This window comes from Triticum urartu, chromosome 6A (genome assembly GCF_056163025.1).
Source record: "Triticum urartu cultivar PI428250 chromosome 6A, HENAU_Tu73, whole genome shotgun sequence".
Lineage (NCBI taxonomy): Eukaryota > Viridiplantae > Streptophyta > Magnoliopsida > Poales > Poaceae > Triticum > Triticum urartu.
The window spans coordinates 567,501,363-567,521,080 of NC_141878.1; the positions used below are offsets into that span (position 1 = coordinate 567,501,363).

The 19,718-nt window shown below is 45.4% G+C and overlaps 3 protein-coding genes and 1 pseudogene across 3 annotated transcripts; 1 reads left to right on the plus strand and 3 right to left on the minus strand.

Moving 5' to 3' along the window:
- Positions 1-364: 364 nt before the first annotated feature.
- LOC147966394 (uncharacterized) lies at positions 365-2,952 on the minus strand. The gene is made up of 7 exons (XM_087530818.1): positions 2,900-2,952; positions 2,486-2,825; positions 1,977-2,390; positions 1,595-1,890; positions 1,241-1,505; positions 925-1,041; positions 365-526 (listed from the first exon to the last, which is right to left on the minus strand). Exons 3-7 carry the CDS (start codon positions 2,166-2,168, stop codon positions 365-367), a joined length of 1,032 nt encoding a protein of 343 aa, XP_087386944.1. The 5' UTR covers positions 2,169-2,390; positions 2,486-2,825; positions 2,900-2,952.
- LOC125516964 (uncharacterized) lies at positions 2,220-7,842 on the minus strand (annotated as a pseudogene).
- Positions 7,843-9,665: 1,823 nt separating this feature from the next.
- Positions 9,666-13,552, plus strand: LOC125515117 (bHLH transcription factor RHL1-like). The gene is made up of 6 exons (XM_048680544.2): positions 9,666-10,262; positions 10,362-10,472; positions 10,777-10,842; positions 11,821-11,886; positions 12,016-12,084; positions 12,930-13,552. The coding sequence occupies exons 1-6, from the start codon at positions 9,846-9,848 to the stop codon at positions 13,272-13,274; spliced, it is 1,074 nt and encodes a 357-aa protein (XP_048536501.2). The 5' UTR covers positions 9,666-9,845; the 3' UTR covers positions 13,275-13,552.
- A 673-nt stretch (positions 13,553-14,225) lies between these two features.
- Positions 14,226-18,371, minus strand: RH1 (RNA helicase 1). The gene is made up of 9 exons (XM_048680538.2): positions 17,865-18,371; positions 17,304-17,538; positions 16,839-17,093; positions 16,181-16,332; positions 15,903-16,080; positions 15,598-15,785; positions 15,125-15,329; positions 14,649-14,754; positions 14,226-14,524 (listed from the first exon to the last, which is right to left on the minus strand). The coding sequence occupies exons 1-9, from the start codon at positions 18,002-18,004 to the stop codon at positions 14,403-14,405; spliced, it is 1,581 nt and encodes a 526-aa protein (XP_048536495.2). The 5' UTR covers positions 18,005-18,371; the 3' UTR covers positions 14,226-14,402.
- Positions 18,372-19,718: the final 1,347 nt, after the last annotated feature.

Sequence of the window (19,718 nt, forward strand, 5' to 3'; positions counted from 1 at the left end):
GCATCCTCGAAGGGCAAGAGTTCTGCATCGTCCAAGGGTAAGAGTTTTGCATCCTCGAAGGGCAAGAGTTCTGCATCGACGGATGATGATGATGATGACTTCATGTAGTTTTTATGATGTATGTTGTAAGTTTAGTCGCACGTACCGTTAATTTAGATGTAGTTATATCTAGTTGTTTATACTGTCTTGTTGTACGAGCATTATGTTCTATCTAAATACGATGTTGTAGTTCGGATAACAGAGTACTAAAATAGAGTAGGCATATGTCTCATACATAAGTACATAGTCATTTGTTTCATACATAGAATAGACATAAGTCTCATACAGAAGTAGATGGTCATGTCTCTACTGATAGATGGAAGCGTCAGTGACGATGTCTGGCCTGGCGGGGAGGCGGATCTGGAAGCGGCGTCCATCCCAACATGTTTGGTGGCCTAATGTTACGAGGAGGAATTTCATACTCTCCCTGGTCATGATGTGTATCCTGTGTGGGGCCTGGTGGAGGAGTTGAATACATGTTCATCCACTGTGTGTTGCGACATCTGAGTCTGTATGTTCTCCTCGGGATGTTGATCACTCCCCCACGTATCATGTGATGCCGACATAGATGCATGATATCCGTAGGCTCCTGCACGATGGAACGTTTAGTCATGAAGAATGAGGTCGCCTCAATTAATATTGAAAACAATAAATATGAAGACACTTACCTGCTGGTTGTGACGGCTGCTCTGGCTCAAACACGAAGCTCGACGAGGGACCGTGCTGCTGTGGCTGTGAAGAAAACATGAAGCTCGACGAGGGACCGTGCCGTTGTGGCTGTGGAGAAAACACGAAGCTCGACGTGGGACCATAGTGATGTGGTTGCTGCCACGTTGAACTGCCAGGTTGGTGAGGACGGGGTGGCCTGGTTGTCGTGTGATGTGCTAGACGTGGACATGGTTGATGTCGGTGCATGGAGTGACGCGGCTGCTGCTGGCGGTGCTGAACAACGTCGGCTCTCCGAGTGCACGTGATAGCCTCGTACACAGTCCGTGTCTTGTTCTGAATTCATTCCAAGAAGGGCTGTAGCACTGGACGGTGTTGAAGAAGAGGTCCAGACGACAGTGAGCGTCCAAAGGTGGTCACGTCCTCGTAGAGTTCGTGTGTCAAGGTAGCTTGTAAATTTCCATGACGATTAATAATGTCTATCTCTTGCATGTCAAAGTATGTGACAACGTTACTTAAAGAAAATATATCTTACCGCGTACTGCCTAGAGCCCGAAGTGTCATAGCTCGGGTACATATCCGATGGAGTAGGATCTGGTATCTCCTCTGGGTGGGAGTGCTCAACGATGCGTAACCGTGTTCCGGTCATGTAGCGTCGCAAATAGAGATTGAATTCATTGAGACCAAAATTGTGATTCTCATGCCATAGATGTGTGTTTGCTGTCTCCCATTCTATAACATACGGCTCTAGTCTAACTAGCCAGTCAGCAGTTGTCCTGGTCATGCCCTTCCTTGTCGTCCTAAAATTGTGGTGTGTGTTCAACAATTACCTAAAGCTTCGAATGGAGTACTATGAAAGATAATGCAACATTGAAAAACTGGTTAATACCTGTGGATGTGTGCTGGCACTGGGTTCTCTATAGGGGGAGGCAGCTCCAACTGCAGAAGACCAAAATGCCTCATAACCCTCTGTTGTGCCATCTCCTCGACGAAGACATCGAAGATGATCTTTGATTTTGTCATCCAGTAATCTCGGTCCCTTGTGCATAGCACAGACATGCCACCAGGGTATCTCGCTTGTATGGCTGCTTCTGTGTAGGGCTGCCAGATGACCCCAGTGTACGCATCGAACTGCTCGTTCAATGTTGTGTATGCCTTCCTGGTCTGATCACTAGCAAAGTGTCTCTGCAGAAAACAAAAGTTAGTAGCCGCTAGCATCGAACTATCTCTTGTGCGGAAAAAAGTTGCATTAAACTTAACACGGTGCATACCTCGCGACGTATCCAACACAGACCGAAAGTAGGCATGTCGATGCCGTCAACATCAAACATGGCGTCTATAGGCTCAGGAACACATACATCTGGTCGCCCTATAGAGAATCTCTCCCACGACCATAGCTGTAGGAATAGAGGGCATCCAAGAAGGGCTGGCTTTCTCGATGTAAGCTGGCAACCGTTGCACATACCTTGGTATGTAGCCGCTAAGACCGCCGAACCCCAACTCCTCTGTATGATCTAATCCGCCGTCTGAGCGCTCGCTATCTCGAGTGCCATAGGGATGTAGAGCACGCTAATAGTGGTGACATGGTTCTCTGTGAACATCACCTTGCCGAAAAGCCACATTGAGTAGGCCTCCAGGCTCCGAGTGATCTGCTCTGTAGTCAACGGCGCCCGGAAGTTCTGGATCTGCATTAAGCAAAGAGAAAGTTTTAGTAAGCCGCAGCTATTTTCTGTAAAATCGTATGCACGATAACTTGAAGATAAGAGGTAGGGGAAATTACCCGGAAATTGAGCAACCACTCATACTTAGGTCTGTGATGCTCCCATACCGAATCCGGAGCATCCGAAAAAACACCATGAAAACGTTGTGTAAGAGCTCGCTCCCAACCAGCCGGTGCATCCAATGGTCCTATGGCATGACCTGCCAACGGTAGTCTGAGCAAAAATGACACATCCTCCAGTGTAGGAGCCATCTCTCCCCATCGGAAGTGAAACATGTGGGTCTCTGGCATCCAACGGTCCACTAAGCAGCTCAGCAAGGACCCGTCGATGGCGATGCGTTTCTCACCCGGGATAGACTCAACCAGACGTGCGAAAGGTAAAAGGCCATCCCATTTCAACCTTCATCAGAGAACATTTTAGTTAGTGTCTCCCATTAACATGCATATCGGTGTGCAAATTAATAAAGCACGTGCCGCTGAAGCCATCCTGGGTGTATCATCCAGTTTTCCTTAGGAGTGCGAGTGACCAGAGGCTCAAACTTGCGCTCATACCATATCGCACCATGATGACCCCTATCAATGTCCCCATTCAGCAACCACATTCCCGACATTCCTGCACATAAAAAATTCAGAACATAGCGCCACACTAAATACAAATTCATAACATAGTGTCACACTTAATAAAAATTCAGAACATAGTGCCACACTTAATAAAAATTCATAGCATAGTGTCACACTTAATAAAAATTCAGAACATAGTGCCACACTTAATACAAATTCATAACATAGTGTCACACTTAATACAAATTCAGAACATAGTGTCACACTTAATACAAATTCAGAACATAGTGGCACACTTAATAAAAATTCAGAACATAGTGCCACACTTAATACAAATTCAGAACATACTACTGCTAGCTTAGCTTCTTCCTCTCGCCCTTACTCCTCTACTGCCTCTACCTCCTCTTCTTCCCCGGTTACCTCGTCCACGCCCAATGACGAAAGTGGGACAATTAGTGTCCCTATGGCCAAATTCACTGCATAGAATGCATTGCCTAGTCGAACCTCCTGCTTCAGATTCATCCATATCATTCCGGATGCGCTGACACTACCGTCTGCCTCTACTTGTACGCATATGCTCTGGGTTTGGAATGTAACGCCTTTCAGCGGGGTTGACGCTGTTGAAATTACCCATTGATCGAAAACCCATCAGCTCACTTGTCCAGGTATCACTACTAGGGAAAAGCCTAGCAGCAGCGCTGGTTTTGGGCCTATTAGCAGCGCGGGGGCCGGCGCTACTAATAAGGCGCTACAGCTAACGTATAGCAGCAGCGCGGGTGCCACCCGCGCTACTACTACGTCCGTTAGTAGTAGCGTGGGTAAAAACCCGCGCTACTACTAACCCGCGGAATTTTTTTTCGAATTCTTTGCGTGAATTTTCAAATTTCTGAATTATTTTAATCTCTAATCTCTAATCACCCTCATCGCTGCTCAATTTAATCTCTAATCACTCCTCATCATTCCAAATCATCTAACTTCCCGGACGGTCACCCATCCTCTCACTACTCCAGCCTGAGCACGCTTAACTTCCGGGTTCTATTCTCCCTCGATTCCAAGTCTGCACTTGTTGTTTTCCTGACAATAGTAAGATGTCAATCCTATTAACCCTCGGGAGTTTAGCTTGAGCATGAAGTCACACATTTCACTGTTTGAGTTTAAAACTATTGTTCTAAAAAACAATAATTATTTAGTAACACTAATATTTCTTGAATAAGGAGTTTGACCACATTTTGACCAAAGTTTGACCACAGTTTAACCAGATTTGACCAAAATTCCAAAAAACTGAAATAATTATTTAGTAACACTAATATTCTTGAATAATTATTTAGTAACACTAATGCTTCTTGAATAAGTAGTTTGACCACAGTTTGACCAGATTTGACCAAAATTAAAAAAAACTGAAATTTGAGCATAACTTTTTTTCCTTTTAGAATTTGAGGATTCTAAAAATTTGCAAACAGGTCATAGGCAATCTACATTGTATGCGGATTTTCGTGCTGAACATTTTGATATATTATACGTTTTTTTCTGACATCGTATGCAAAAGTTATAGCCATTTTACATTTTCCCTACACTTTTTACAAAACATGTCCAAATTTAAGTTTTTAAATTTTCCTAACTAGTAGATGTAGTAACATAACTACATCTCGAAGGATTTTAATTTTTGAAACGTTTTGATATATTATACGTTTTTTTCTAACATCGTATGCAAAAGTTATAGCTGTTTTACATTTTCCCTACACCTTTTGCAAAACATGTCCAAATTTAAGTTTTTAAATTTTCCTAACTAGTAGATGTAGTAACATAACTACATCTCGAAGGATTTTAATTTTTGAAGTTTTTATCATTTTCTTTTGCTTTTTACAAAACTGAAAAGGCGATCCACGAGGGGGGGTAGAGTTTCAAAATGGGACCTTTAGTAGTAGCGAGGGATTTTACCCCTCGCTACTACTATGGCATGTCCTGGAGGGGCATGGTTGAGACCTCTTAGTAGTAGCGAGGGGTAAAAACTTAGTAGTAGCGCGGGTTTATAACCCTCGCTACTACTATGGCATGGCCCAGGGGCACGGTAGAGACCGCTTAGTAGTAGCGAGGGGTAAAAACCAGCGCTACTGCTATCAACTTAGTAGTAGCGAGGGTTAAAAACCCGCGCTACTACTATGGCATGTCCCGGGGGGCACGGTAGAGACCGCTTAGTAGTAGCGAGGGTAAAAAACCAGCGCTACTGCTATCAACTTAGTAGTAGCGAGGGTTAAAAACCCGCGCTACTGCTACTTAGTAGCAGCGCCTGATTTTAAAGCGCGCTGCTGGTAAGATCCTGTGTATAGGCTTTTCCCTAGTAGTGTATCGAGGACAGACTCTTTTAGAAAAAATGGAGACACAAACGATATTGCGTCCATTTCAAGCTGCCCGCAAGCAGCAAGTACATGTGAGCAAGGTAGGTGAAGCAATTTCGGTTTGTTGCATGTGCACTCACACGTTGGCCAGGCTTCATTACCAATTTTCACCTCATGCGTCCTCAACTCATTTGCACATCCGAATTTGTTGTTGGCTAAGCCGACCTCAAACCTTCTTTCTTGATTACCGATGGCGACTACAGTGTGTGACCTAGCTTTTTGCATCTTGTTGTCCATGTACTTCGTGACTCTTTCACAGTACCATGTATTCGGGTTTTTGAAGATATGCTGCTCTGCTTTTTGACGTCTATCTCTGAAATACTTCACGGTGCCATAGAAAATACCCTCAACGATGGTTGTAAGTGGCAATGCCCGGTTTCCTCTGAGGACAAAGTTGTATGTTTCCGCGAGGTTCGTTGTCATGACACCGTACCTTGCTCCATGTGTGTCATGTAGCAAAGACCACCTCCCCAGAGGCTCATGCTCTATCCACTGCTCAAAGGTTTTAATCGACCTCCCAAGCCTTCTCCTAGTACCAGGTGGGTCAAAGCCTGGCAGGTCACATAGCCCAACAGGCTCCTCCTCCACGGCTGTTGTTCCTGTTGCCAACTGTGCAGCTACTGCTTCAACATGTGCCCTCACTGCTGCATCTCTTGCAGCTTTCCTGTCCCTCACGTGTCTCTGCGTGCACACATTAAGTCTGTCGCGTATCAAATTGTACTTCCATAACTGGTTCTGCTTGCAGAGTTTTTTGAACAGATTCATCGGGTTCTTATTTCTAAACTACGAGAAAAAATTAGCCCCCAGATGGCGCATGCACCAACGGCTCTGCAAGTCCTGCCATGGAACTTGTTCCTCAGGGCCTGGGTTTGTCAGTGTCCTTATCGCACTGAGTATACCTGCATGCCTGTCATGAAGGATGCACACATTGGGCTTCTCCTTCACAACTGATATTTTCAACTGCCTGAAGAACCATGTCCAACTTTCAATGTTCCCACTCTCCACAAAAGCAAATGCGAGTGGGACGACTTGATTTTGGCCGTATTGACCTATGGCTGTCAGGATCTGACCCTTGTACTTGCCTGTGAGAAAAGTACCGTCAAAACATATCACCGGTCGGCAATGCCTGAAAGCTTCGATGCATACACCGGAAGAGAAGAAGAGACGATGCAGCACCCTCACAGTTGGGAACTCTGGCATGAACATGTCTTGGATATCGATATAGGTGCCTAAATTCCGCTACTGCAGGGTGTGGAGGAGCTGGACAACAGAGTCATATGCATCAAAATAAGAACCAAATATCCTCTCAAGCGTCGCATGCTTAGCCCTCCAAGCCTTGCCATAAGAAATTATGTACTTGAACCTGGCGAAGACTTTTGTCTGGACTACCTTCACTTCCATAGCTTTGCCCTTCACTATCTCATCGTAAAACAACCGAGCAATAAGCGTCGATGAAAGGTTGGCATGATCCTGAGGGATGCAGGGAATAAGACAACTGTGATTAACTAAGTCACTTATCACCCAACTTGTGCCATACTTAGGGAGAAAGCCATGCACCCTGGCGGGACAATCTACGTTCTTGCATACCATTGTCAGGAATTTCTGACTGGATACCTGAGCTGTGAAAACCCTTTGCGTGGACATTGCCCAATTAATTATTGCATCCTTCAGGGCTTGCTTGTTCGGATACATAGCACCCGTCGAAATATTGTTCTGGTGATATTGCCAGGTTGAATCATGTCCATCATTCACGGTCATTGCAGATGAGAAGTCATGATTCCACGATGCAGGATTCGGGACCTCCTCTGCATTTTCTTCTTCATCTGACTCTTCAGAATCATCGGCATGACCCCTTTCAACATCGGTGTCTTCTTATTCCATCTGGTCCTGCATGTGCCCATCTACCTCGTCAGCATCCACCTCGCCATTGTAATCACCATCGGCATTTCCTCCTTCAGCCTGACTACTCTGCCCTGTTTGATAACCATAAGCATTTCCTCCTTCTACCTGACTGCTCTGTCCTTGTTCGTAACCATCATCTCCAGCATTTGACATAGATAACTGCCTCCCTACACTGCTATGACCAGGATCGTAGCCACCCCTGCCTTCATGTGCAGTGACCTCCTTCACGACGGGAAGCACTAAAGCAATAGGATTGCATCCCCTTCGTTCACAACCTTGTAACCACCGTACCCAATCGGAGTCTCGGTCTATTGGCCTCAAATACAAGTAAATTATTGAACTTGACCATGTCCACAATGCATGAACACCGACGGTGTGTGTTTCAGTATCAAGACCTAAACTTGCCGCAGTCCATTCTTTCAACTGACTGACAGACCATGTTTGAGGTGCGCTCATTGGCACATCTATGTGAGTAAATTCACTCAGATCTGCTCCCATCTCAGTTGTTTGGACAGTACCAGGACCATAGCAAAATCTGAACTTCACTACATCGGACATCTCGGCTCACCTATTTTTTTTCCAACAACGAAATACAAGTATTAAGCAACAACTTAAAATACCCCCACTAACAAATATTAGACATGTCTATATATTAGCTAGCTATATATTACAGAATATTAACGGAGCAACTAATACAATTCACACACCTACAAGTATATTACGAATATTTGCCGGAGCAACTACAAATATTGACAGATTAATATATTTGACTAGACTGCCTATATTACGGACCTTTTTTTTGGAGCTACTACAAATACTGACACTCCTAAATACTTGACATCCACATATAGTACGGAATATTACCGGAGCAACTACACATTTTTACTCAACTAATTAGTTGACATCTAAATATATTTACGTATACTACCGGAGCAAATAACAATAATTGCACACATAATTTATTCCATATCGAAACATATTAACAAATACCTACGGAAAATAAAATGTTTGTTGAAATATACCCTTGAAACGTGCGTGTGAAGAATGACGAACGACGAACGGTAGCCACCAAACTGCCGGAGCTTCACCTCCACCACACTGCCTCAACTTCACCACCGCCACCTTCACCAAAATGCTCACCAAGACCACCACGAGCTACCCCATCAGTAGATCGAGACCTCTTTTGGCTGCCCTAACTAAGTTGAATCCATTCACGGTGCCAAAACCGGAAAAAACTGACTCATTTAGGTGTAGAAATTGGAGGCATTTTCGTATAGAGAGAGGAGAAAGCAAGAACAGAAGAAGAACGGAGGAGCGTGGAGGAAAGGGAGGATAAGGCCGCAGGGGAGCCGGGCCAGCCGTGGGGCCGCACCCTGTCGGCCAGCAGCAGGCCGATCGGCCCGCGGTAGGCTGACAGGGGCGCGTCCGCGCCGACAGCTCCCTCCCTCCCCCTCGCGACGTGGCCAGCCCAATCCGAGGCCGACACGTGTCAGGCGGGCCAGCTGTCGGCCGGCTACTGGCCCACTGCGCCCACTCGGCTTGCTGCGGGCTGACTAGGCCCAGTCGGCCTGCTGCGGGTCGACGGTGTATTATTTTTGAAAATTATTTTTTAGCGTAATATTTGTGCAAATTAATAAAAAAAATGTATTATTTTAAAAAAATTAGCCTTTGATTCGCACCGCACGATCCTTAAACTGCGAGAATAGGAAAACTACAAGATTAGAATGGCATCCTCATCTCAATCCTACATGATGTTTGATTTGTTTGATTGCATTATAGGAAAAACAAAGAATTCTTCCAAAAAGGTTTGAGTGGAAGCTAAAATTCCAATGGAATGTGATACAAAGGGATCCTTAGAAGAAAAAAAAGACCTATAGAATTCAATCCTATAAATCAAACAATCAACATGTAAAAAATTCCTAAGTATTCTAATCCTCCAAAGTTCCTATGAAAATCTTTAGAATCAAAGGAATCCTGGGTGGAAACAAAATCTTGAGTGAACTTGTCACTGCAATCACGTGTTTTTCCTATCCTGCGAATCAAAGAAGCAGGGAACCGTGGATAATGCCATGAGCCCATAGCTAGTAGAACTGGTGCATTCCGAATTATATCTGATAAAATCGTGGAAATTCATACATTTGGAAGCATACCGTTGAACCTCTCATACATACATACATACATACATACATACCTACATACATACATACATACATACCTACATACATACATACATACATACATAGACTCCTTCGGAAACCGACTGGAATCTGACTGAAGTACTCGCGTTACAGCCTTACAGAGTTTACAACAAAAAGCATTACGTGGTTTCACAGTAAAAAGAAATATCATGTAGCCATAACCGTGACGACACTCGTCGGAGCCGTCCCTCTCTCTGCGAGCTTATAAACTTTGTCGCCTCGCTCTCTGCAATCGTCAACCCAGCCCAGCCCAGGCCACCACCACCACCACCTTTCCTCGCCGGCTTTACCGTCGCGCCCTCCTCCTCCTCCTCCTCCCCTCTCCCCTCCCTCCGCGCAAGCCGAGAACCAAGCAGCCAGCACATGCAGCCCGCCGGCCGCGAAATGCACGGCGGCGGGCAGGGGCAGGGGCAGGACGACTTCTTCGAGCAGATGCTGTCCGCGCTGCCGACGGCCTGGGCCGAGCTCGGCTCCGTCAGGCCCCCCTGGGAGCTCCAGGCGGCCGGCGCGCCCCCGCCCGACGGCGACCCCGCGTTCGACGAGTCCGCCCTCCTCGCCTCCCGCCTCCGCCACAACCAGATCAGCGGCAGCGGAGGGGACGACAAGCCGCCGCCGGCCATGCTCCCCCGCCACGGCCTCGATGGCGGGGGGTTCCTGCCGCTGCCGCTGTTCACTGACCGGTCGCGGGAGGACCTGCAGGGGGCCAACCAGGCGCTGTTCGACGGGTTCGGGGCCGCCGGAATGCACGCCGCCGCCGCCGCTCAGCCACCGTTCGGGCAGGTGAGCCAAGAACCGCCGCCGCGTCCAGCTTTGGCTTTGTTCCGTGTTTCATCAGTCGCACTAACAAAACTCTGCCTTCTTTCCCCCCGTACATCCAAGGCCGGCTCAATGCCGCCGCCAGCAGCGCAGGGCGGGGCGGCGGCACCGCCGCGGCAGCGGCAGCGGGCGAGGAGGGGGCAGGCCACCGACCCCCACAGCATCGCCGAGCGTGTACGCGACCCTCGCCACCACCTTCCCCTTCTCCCCCAATCATTATGTCTTACACCTTCTACTGTTCTTGACTTCCTGCTGCTCGAGCTCCACATTCACTGGACCATTTACTTCACTCCGACCTGTCACATTCTCGCAATCCCACTGCACAAATTTTGCATTTCTCACTGTTCCAGCAACAATCTTCACAATTTTCACATCAATTACTGGCATTTTTGCTCAAAATGTTGGCACCAGCAGCAAGAAGAACCTGAAATGAAACCGTGTGGTTTTCCTCATTTTCTTTCCATGTGTTGCTCTGCAGCTCAGAAGGGAGAGGATAGCGGAGAGGATGAAGGCGTTGCAGGAGCTGGTCCCGAACGCCAACAAGGTGAGCGGAACGTCCCACCTTTCCTCCTCCGCTTTTGCCTTTTCCTTACGCTCTCTGCTTTGAGCAAAGCAAAGCAGCAAGGAAGCTTTCCTTCCCTGAATTCTGGTGAAAAATGCATCCATGTTTCCTGCATTATTGGTTGCTGCAGACAGAGTAAAGCTGGTGTATCATACTAGTATAACGTGTGATGCCATGCTATCTTTGCAGTAGTATAAGTGATTGTAAAATGGCAAGTGCGTGATGGAATTGGAAAGCATGGTAGTTGGAGTTGTATGGTTATTTACACTTAAGTAATCCAGAGGATAGGGTTGACATGTCGGTCCTTGGTTGGAGGATCTGGCTTAGTAATTTAGTGACTTCTGATTGGTGGTAGTAGGCTAGTAAGGCAGGCAGCAGCAGGGAAAAGAGAGATCAGACATGGTGCCAAGGGGATTGACAATTGTTATTGCCATCATCAGTCTGGGCCAAGGCCACAGCTAGTACCAATTAGTGCAATTGTAGATAAACAGCGACACCAAATTGAGGGGAAATGAAAACTAAATTAGGGGCTTCAGGATAAATTTCACTAAACACTAGGTTCCTAGAACTATAATATTGAGCATCATGAGGACAATGACAAGATGTATCATGTATGGGGGGTTCCATATAACATAAACATGTTTAGACTTTGAGACAACCCGCTTTCGTGGACTCTGTGATGGTTACAGAACAGGGGTGTTGTCTAGTGCTCCAGCTTCTTGCCACGGTTGCCACGGTTGATACTCCCGGAGCTTCCAATGGCACATGTGATATCTTTTTTTGCACAACTTTTATTCACTGTTCACGGTATCTAGAGCGATAACGAATGTCGATTGCTTGGCTTTTTCGAATAAAACCTTATATCAGTTGTCATGTCTTAGATGACGCAGCTGCCACAATGCGAACTAGACCGGACATAGGTCACTGTAACTGGAATAACAAGATGGAATTTTGTTGCAGACCGACAAGGCATCGATGCTCGACGAGATCATTGATTATGTCAAGTTCCTCCAGCTTCAAGTCAAGGTACATAATTCGGCTTTTCTGCACCTAGCCTGGGTTACTACTAGCTAGTCGCTAAGTTTCTGAATGTTGCTAGTCAGCTTGCTCCTTGATGGAACTCATGGTCCCTGATCAGATGCCCCATTTTTGCAGGTTCTCAGCATGAGCCGATTAGGCGGAGCTGCTGCAGTTGGCCCTCTGGTTGCTGGCTTGTCATCAGAGGTACCTATGTGACATGATCTTCCATTTTGACAAGCTTATATGTGATTGTTTTTTGGAGGAATCCTACATCACTGACAACGACTTGTACATAGTTAGTAAGTGTTAGCCTAGAGCCAAACACTAGCTTGCTTGCATGGGCCAACTTGTTCTGATCCCTAAAATCCGCTAATTACGTTTGTTAGATCACAAAGTGTATATATATGGAATGTTAGCCTTTTGACCATCGGTCCGGTACGAATAGATACTCATAATCCTGTCATTTTCAAATTGGTGTGCTGATTCTGACTCACTTAGCTTTTGGTTGTATATGAAAAAGATGATTATTTTTGTCTAGGGTGGATCCCTCTTCAAGTCCACGAGGTAGAATTTAGGTATATAAAATCCTATAAAAAATCTAAATTCAGCATTCGGAGGACTGAAAGTCACAGTAAAGAGCTACTGCAACTAAACTAATATAGTACGCCTATAAAAATTGCACCACATTATTCAAATCAAAAGGATTGTTGCTTAAGGAACAGATCAAGCATTAGTGGATGCCAGCACAACAAGAAAAGGTTCAGAAGAATCTTTCTGGTTTAAGAACTGGAGGGAAAAAGGAAAACACGCCTGAAAAGTGACCACCATGTACCAAACTACCAATCAAGCAGTTAGGCTGTAGGAGCTACTGTCCACTAAGGACAATTGGCAGCTCCTTAACATACCCCAGCTACTACAAGGTCAACCACCATCTCGAACTCGATGAACTACCCGATTAACTCTCCTTGTTTTTTGAAGAAAGCATTGGCTTTTCTATAAGAGTCATCCGCTCAATTGCCACTGTACTAAAACCTGAGTCCACCTTGCAGAGCAGCGGAAATGGAAACGGGACCAGCAGCAGCGGCGACGGCAATGGCGACGATGACAATGGTGGCAGCACCTTGCGGGCGACAGAGCAACAGGTGGCGAGGCTGATGGAGGAGGACATGGGCACTGCCATGCAGTACCTGCAGGGCAAGGGGCTCTGCCTGATGCCGATCTCCCTTGCCTCGGTCATCTCCTCCGCAACCTCATCGTCGCTCCGCTCCGCCACCCGCCCTGCTGGTAATGCCGGAGGACCCCTGCACGAAGGCGGTAGCCCTGCGTCGCCTCGGTTGGTGAACAGCATGGGCACCGATGGCTCCCGGACCATCGGGGACGGCAGTGGACAGTGAAGTGGTCGGCTGTTCTTTCAGCCAGGGACAGTTCTTCAGAAGGTTGAATTCTGGGGCTAGAATTGCCAGCCAGCTCTACACCCTTTTTCTCTTGGCCTTTATGTCTGTTCATAAGAAGAAGAAATGATGTGCAATCATGCAACCTTTAGCCCTACCTTTTTCCTGTTCTTATTATTTATATATGCAATAGCCTTTCTTCTAATATCTCTTTCTCCCTTTTGGGATATGATCGAGCTGCTCTAGTCTCTAGTCTTGTTTATATCAAAGATTATTGCTGAGCTGTCGTTCGTCTTGTTGCACAAAGCTGAAGAGGAATCAAATTTATCGCGAGTCCAAAATATCAAAGTTTCTTTTCTGAACCTAAAAATACCAAAGTTTTGAGTAGACAACAAACGGTACAAATGCAAAGTTGTTTTTCATAGAAGGTACAAATGCAAAGCTGGTCAACAAATTGGAAGATAACCTATCGTGTGGGAGCCAGGGGAGCATATGCTGTTTCAGGCGCTTTGTTCTTCCCGGACAGCCAGCCAGTCAGATAACCTTAAGTTATAGTGCGTTTACTGTCAAGCCATGCGCGAAATGCTTACGTGCCAATGGCTCGGATGCAGGTGGTAACAAGGTTAATTAGAACATCCTCAGAGCATCAAGAACTCAAGATATTAAGCCATGATGTTTGATGCGTGAATTACGTGATCCGGTGAAGATATTAGGGCATCTTCAACCGTGCTTGTTAACCAAAAAAAAAATGCCACTGACAACTCTGATGAACAAGGAGAAGCAACTTCGACCTGTAGCATTTGAACAAGGGGAACAAAAAAAAATTCTGCAGAAATGCAGGTGGGGGTCAGTTGGACAGACACGAAAAATTACTGTGACGTGCACCTAGAATTTTCAGGTTTACCAACAAATGTTCAGACTAAATCAGCCAAACCCACTAAACTACACGGTCCATCATCAAATCGCGCCGTGTTGATCAGTAGGGGTAACAGAGGTTCTACATATAGAAAAGCAAACAGGGGGGAAATGCACTGCGTCTTCGGATAGTATAGTTCCCCAAATATATGTACCAGCCGGGGATTTAAGACGTTTACAGAAAACAATTCAGAACACCGAGTGATCTATCACACTTCATGTTTGCTTGCCTCTCTTTCTTTTCAAAGCTCCCGGCACTTTATCTCCCGACTTGTTGGATTTCTTCGATGCTTCTGGTTCCGTGGACCCTTTCAATTTATCTTTCAGTTTCTCCAGAGCTTTTAACAGCCCAGCAAGGAAAAAAGAAAACAGAGACAATATTAGAATCAATGAAGAACATCAAAGGCGTGGGTGATGGCAAATCAACATAGTAATCTGATTAAAACAGGACTGCTATCTCACCGGTCTCAAAAACTGGGCGAAGGCTATCTATTGATTCCTCGGGTAGCGAGCGAAGGATGCAGCTAGAACCATCTGCCTTCTTCAGCATCTTGTCAAATCTTTTAACCTACATGACATTTGACTCAGCAACCTATGTAACTAGAGAAGAATATGCTGAGATTAATTTATACATCTCGTAGCAGACACCTCTGTTTTAATTCCAAAACAAATATCAAGGTGATTCATCATTAGTTCGTTCATAAGTCCTGATCCAAATCAGGAAGACCTGATAGTAACAGTTATCTACACCAAATTCTATATCATCAAAACACTCAATTTGTTTGTTCCCCAGCAATCAAATTAGCCAGCAATACAGGGATGAGATCAGCATATTATTTACACATATAGACATATCATGTACACTATCATGGAATCAATCAACCACAGCAAGCATTGTACCAAATACTAATTATCATTATTGTTAAACAGCGTATTACCTCATTTTTCCTTAAAAACGTGAAGCAAGAACCAGATTCACCTGCCCTGGCAGTTCGGCCTGCTCGGTGGATGTATGTTTTCACATACTGCGGCATCTCATAGTTGATAACATATCTCAAACCATCAATATGTATTCCTCGAGCCATTATATCCGAGCCAATGAGAACATCTATTTTCCCTTCCTTGAAGGCTGCCAACGTCTTCCTGCAGCAGAGTTTTATTAACATCACAAGGTGAGATTAAGTTCGACATGTCAGAATATAATTCCACCATCAACATAACCAAACTTAACGAGTAATGCCGCTTTCTTATGTTTGCACACACATGCTCTAACAAATATGATCCATGGAGCTTGTATAAGGCATATTCAGTCAGAGATGGTTATTTGTAGTTACTTATTTTTGTGGCTGTCTGCAACCAGCGCAAGAAAATGAACTCTGATTTACAACAGGAAACAAACATGAGTAATTACCTTCGAGTAGATTCACGCTGCAAACTTGAGAATTCACTAAACTTAAAGGGTAAGTCTTCGAAAAATCCCAGTAAAGTGCTTAGTCTGTGACTATCATCTACAGATTTAGTAAAAACCAAGCACTTCTCCCCACGCAGCTCTTGGAGAAGAACAATGAGACACAGCGGTTTTATGTTTGATGTACAGATCTGAAATAACAGCAAGGACAATAAGAACGCATGGGACAGTTCACAATAGCCTTTTACACCCCTTCGTGTTTCAGGCATAAGCATTGATAAAAGCAACAATCAGTAAAGCTGACAAACCAGCTTGTAGGACTCCAGCTTTGTAGGAATTCTGTAACGCTTCTTCCCACTATTCAACAGCAAAGGATGATGCAGCTCAAGTTGAGAAAGTTTGCTGGGATCTTGGGTCAGTGTAGCAGAGCAGACTATCTTTGCCAGTCTTGGATAGCATTTACCTTTAAACCCTCGCTCGACACCCCTAGATGCCATAGCGTAGAATTAAGTCCTCAATTGAAACATAAAGTGATAAAAGAGGACAAGAATAACATGAGGAATTGATATCGTAGAGCAAGGCTTACGATCTTCTAATGGTGGTCAATGGATGCAGTAGAGTTCGTCCAGGAGTGTCATGCCGGAAATGATTTTGATTTGTTGGGCGAGTAAACTGGATAACTGTTGGCAACCAGGACTGATATGCCTCTCTTAACATCCTATCTGTCTCATCAACAACCTGAAACCGCAAGTTTGAAATAAATCAAAAGCAAGTAAGCAACACTAATACTAATATGCACAAGTATAGTGCTATGACTAAGTTTTATATCATCATATGCTATAAAAATTGCACAAACAGGGGGGCCTGTTGACTGAATAATTCTTTAAAAAAAACACATGCAGGGCATGCCAAACTTGTTGCAACTAGAGGCAACACTCACATGGTTCTGAATGACATCCATAGCAAGTGTCTAAATGAAGTGGTGAATCTGGAAAATTGTTCTAGTCATCCCAAAATGGGCCAAAATATGCTGCTATCTGGATACAGGCCAGGTAAAGTAAATCATATGCACTTTGGTCCAAACCAATTGCCAGCATACTGTTCGACATTACATGGTACTGCGGCACACAAACAATACTGCCTCAACTATGTATAACAGGACATATCAGCACATCATATATGAACTCAGTCATCCATTGTAGAGAATAGTGTGAGGAGACAGAAATGGTTGCCGACAAACCTACCAGGTATTGAAGATGCTCCAGACTGAAACCTTTTGTCATGTTGATATGATCCATCAATCTTCCAGGAGTTGCCACCAATATATCAACTTTAGTCTGTGGTTCCATTTCGACATATTCATCATCAAGAGATGGGTAAAGTTCTTGTTTGGACTTCTTGATCAGATCTGAGATTTCATCCGCGATGGACGATTGACCAACTGCTGATGCTACTGTCAAGCCCACCACAGGAGCAATAGCATCAAAAACCTCTTTAACCTGAAGTGGAACAAACAAACAGAAGACACTTCCATTTTGTCATGATGAACTGAATAATATTAAATGGAATAAATTGCTGGAATAGCTATTGACGATGTAGAACAGCATGCATCAGTTTTTCTATGGATAAATTGCTGGAATAAGATATTGACAGTATAGACTAGTGTACACAAGTTTCTAGAAGTAGAAGGTAAAATAAATGTCACAAACCTGCAATGCTAAATCCCGTGTAGGCAGCACAACCAAAGCACGCAAGCACCTTACTTTCCGGGTAGAAAGCATTTGCACAATAGGCAAGGCATAAGCAAGGGTTTTGCCGGATCCAGTCGGGGAGTTAATACAGATATCCCTCTGAAAAGCACCAGGACCAATGGTTTCCAGCCATGTCGAAACCTGAACCGGGAAAAAAGATTCGATTCCCATCCGCTGCAACGCTTCCGCCAATCTGTGTAACAGTAAACATAGCCCTCTGTTACATGCTATTTTCGAAGACGTTTGTGCAGAGTTAAAGGACACAAAATTAATATGCGGCTAAACAAAGTAGACGAAATCGAACATGTAAAGTAAGTGAAACAACTAGTGCACATGACATTGAACAAAAGTAGTGCAGCCAATGCTAATAGAACTTCTAGTAGCAGCACAAGAAGCTATCCAGTGAAGCGCAACAGCGCCATCGTTGTCAAATTGAAGACTCAGGCACTACAAATTCAGCAGGCCATTGCTGAGCAGAAATACTGCACAGCACGGACATGGGGTGTGGCATGGTAGTACCTGGGGTCGAGGCGCGGGAGGCTCGTGACGGGGCAGCCGGAGAAGGAGTCGATGTCGACGGGGTGCCGCATCCACGGCAGGTGCGGCACGCGCTCCTCGGGCGCCTCGTCCTCTTGCTCCTTCGTCTTCATGGCCACCATCGGCCGCCGAACCAGGGAGACGGGGGAGGAGTCGCCGCCGGCGAGCAGGAGCGGCGATAGGGGAGGAGGGAAGGGAGAGGCGGCGAGTTAGGGCGCGGAGCAGAAGTGCAGAACAGAGTGCTGATGATGACGGGCTCTGCCTCTGACGGGCCGGGAGATGGGCCGTCCAGCCCAAAGCTGTACAGAAACTTCTGTCCTTTTCTTTCAGGTGGAGGTTGAAGATCCCTAAAAAAAGGTGGAGGTTGAAGAGCCGGTGAAAAGGGGAAAGACCAAGGGGAGAAGGCGATGGCAGGAGAGAGGCGACCGGCGACCGGCGTGGGAGGATGGAACCACGCCGCGAGGACGGGCCAGAGCGTCGGGGCCGCGAGTGATTGCGGATCTTGGCGACAGGCGACGGACCGAAGGAGGGCGACGGGGAGCAGCAGCGTGAAAAATAGAAATAGCTCAACGTGCACGTTGGTCTTCTTTTTTATGCGGATTTTGAACGTGCGCGTGCGCCTTTGAGAAAAACAGGAGCAAACAATTTGTTTGAAACAAATTAATGGAACATTTATGTAGTAGTCGGACAATTTTGTAACCAGCAGCCAGCAATTTTTACCAAAAATAGTCACCATGAAAAAAATCATAAACATTTATTTGAGCAAAGAGAAACAAATATTAGCACTAGGCGAGTCTGAGATTGGAAAGTGCCCGAGTTCAAGAAAAGGACTACGAGAAATCTTGCCAGAGGCAATTCAATGGTTTAGAAGAAGTCAACGGTATTTTTTTCGTTTCAGTCAATTCCTTGGGTATTCCCTTAACAGGATCGATTCTCATGACTTCATGGACCAAGCTCATAGCCAAGGTGCTCTTAGCTATTCACCTACTAAAGGACGAATGAATTCATGTCAATGTGGCAATGCCTATCACCCATGTCTTGTATAAGGAGCAAGACTTATCTAAGCAAATGATCAATAATTTATACGTCTATGTCTTTAAACTGTCCAATCCCATTGTGTTATGTCTCTGCAGTCCGCAATCTAGGGTTATGATTTTGATGGCATAGTTGCATAGGTATAGGAGACATCGGGAATTATGAATGGGTCGCGACAATTGCAACTTGCACGAACTAGTTGAAATCAGCTCCATGCATCTACCTCCTACGCCGCTGCATCAGCTAATTTCCCTCAGCATACTCTCTTCATGGAGCACAATGCCTTCATGCTCTGGCAGTCTCATGCACCACACTTCTCATGCCCTCTTGAGGATGCATGGTGTGCTAGTTACTTCCTTGACTAGGATGGAACGGGGATTCAAAGAGATATTCTCACGAGTATGATTCGTAAATAAGGGCGATAGAAAGCAAGCAGGTGATCACAATGTCGTTCTCAAGGAGCAACATAGACGCTGAGCTCCAAGACACCAAGATGCTAAATGGCAAGGCATAATATTTCAGGGAACCTTCGCTGGTGTGTTGCCTAGTTCAGGAGAGTCTGTGAGCCAATATCTTACTTCATATCTGAAGAAAGAGCCATCTTGGCTAGATGAGTACGGGCAGAGATGACATGCTTACTTTTACCCCAACTTGCATGATGAAGATATCTACACTTAACAATGGCTTGTATGCATCCACCCATGATTGACATTAGTAGATTTTTTTTAAGAAAATGGAAGCTCTATCGCACCCCAGTTCCCTGCGAATGCACCCAACCAAAAAGATAAAATAATGCAGGTC

Excerpts from the sequence above, each read along its gene's own strand:
- LOC125515117 (XM_048680544.2), top strand. The coding sequence starts at position 9,846 with ATGCAGCCCGCCGGCCGCGAAATGCACGGCGGCGGGCAGGGGCAGGGG. Across the intron at positions 10,263-10,361 it reads CTCAGCCACCGTTCGGGCAG|GCCGGCTCAATGCCGCCGCC; the intron begins GTGAGCCAAGAA and ends CGTACATCCAAG. Across the intron at positions 10,843-11,820 it reads TGGTCCCGAACGCCAACAAG|ACCGACAAGGCATCGATGCT; the intron begins GTGAGCGGAACG and ends ATTTTGTTGCAG.
- LOC147966394 (XM_087530818.1), bottom strand. The coding sequence starts at position 2,168 with ATGTGCAACGGTTGCCAGCTTACATCGAGAAAGCCAGCCCTTCTTGGA. Across the intron at positions 1,891-1,976 it reads TGTGTTGGATACGTCGCGAG|AGACACTTTGCTAGTGATCA; the intron begins GTATGCACCGTG and ends TGTTTTCTGCAG. Across the intron at positions 1,042-1,240 it reads CGGGCTCTAGGCAGTACGCG|AACAAGACACGGACTGTGTA; the intron begins GTAAGATATATT and ends GAATGAATTCAG.
- RH1 (XM_048680538.2), bottom strand. The coding sequence starts at position 18,004 with ATGGTGGCCATGAAGACGAAGGAGCAAGAGGACGAGGCGCCCGAGGAG. Across the intron at positions 14,755-15,124 it reads CGTTTTTAAGGAAAAATGAG|GTTAAAAGATTTGACAAGAT; the intron begins GTAATACGCTGT and ends AATGTCATGTAG. Across the intron at positions 14,525-14,648 it reads TCGCCCAGTTTTTGAGACCG|CTCTGGAGAAACTGAAAGAT; the intron begins GTGAGATAGCAG and ends GGCTGTTAAAAG.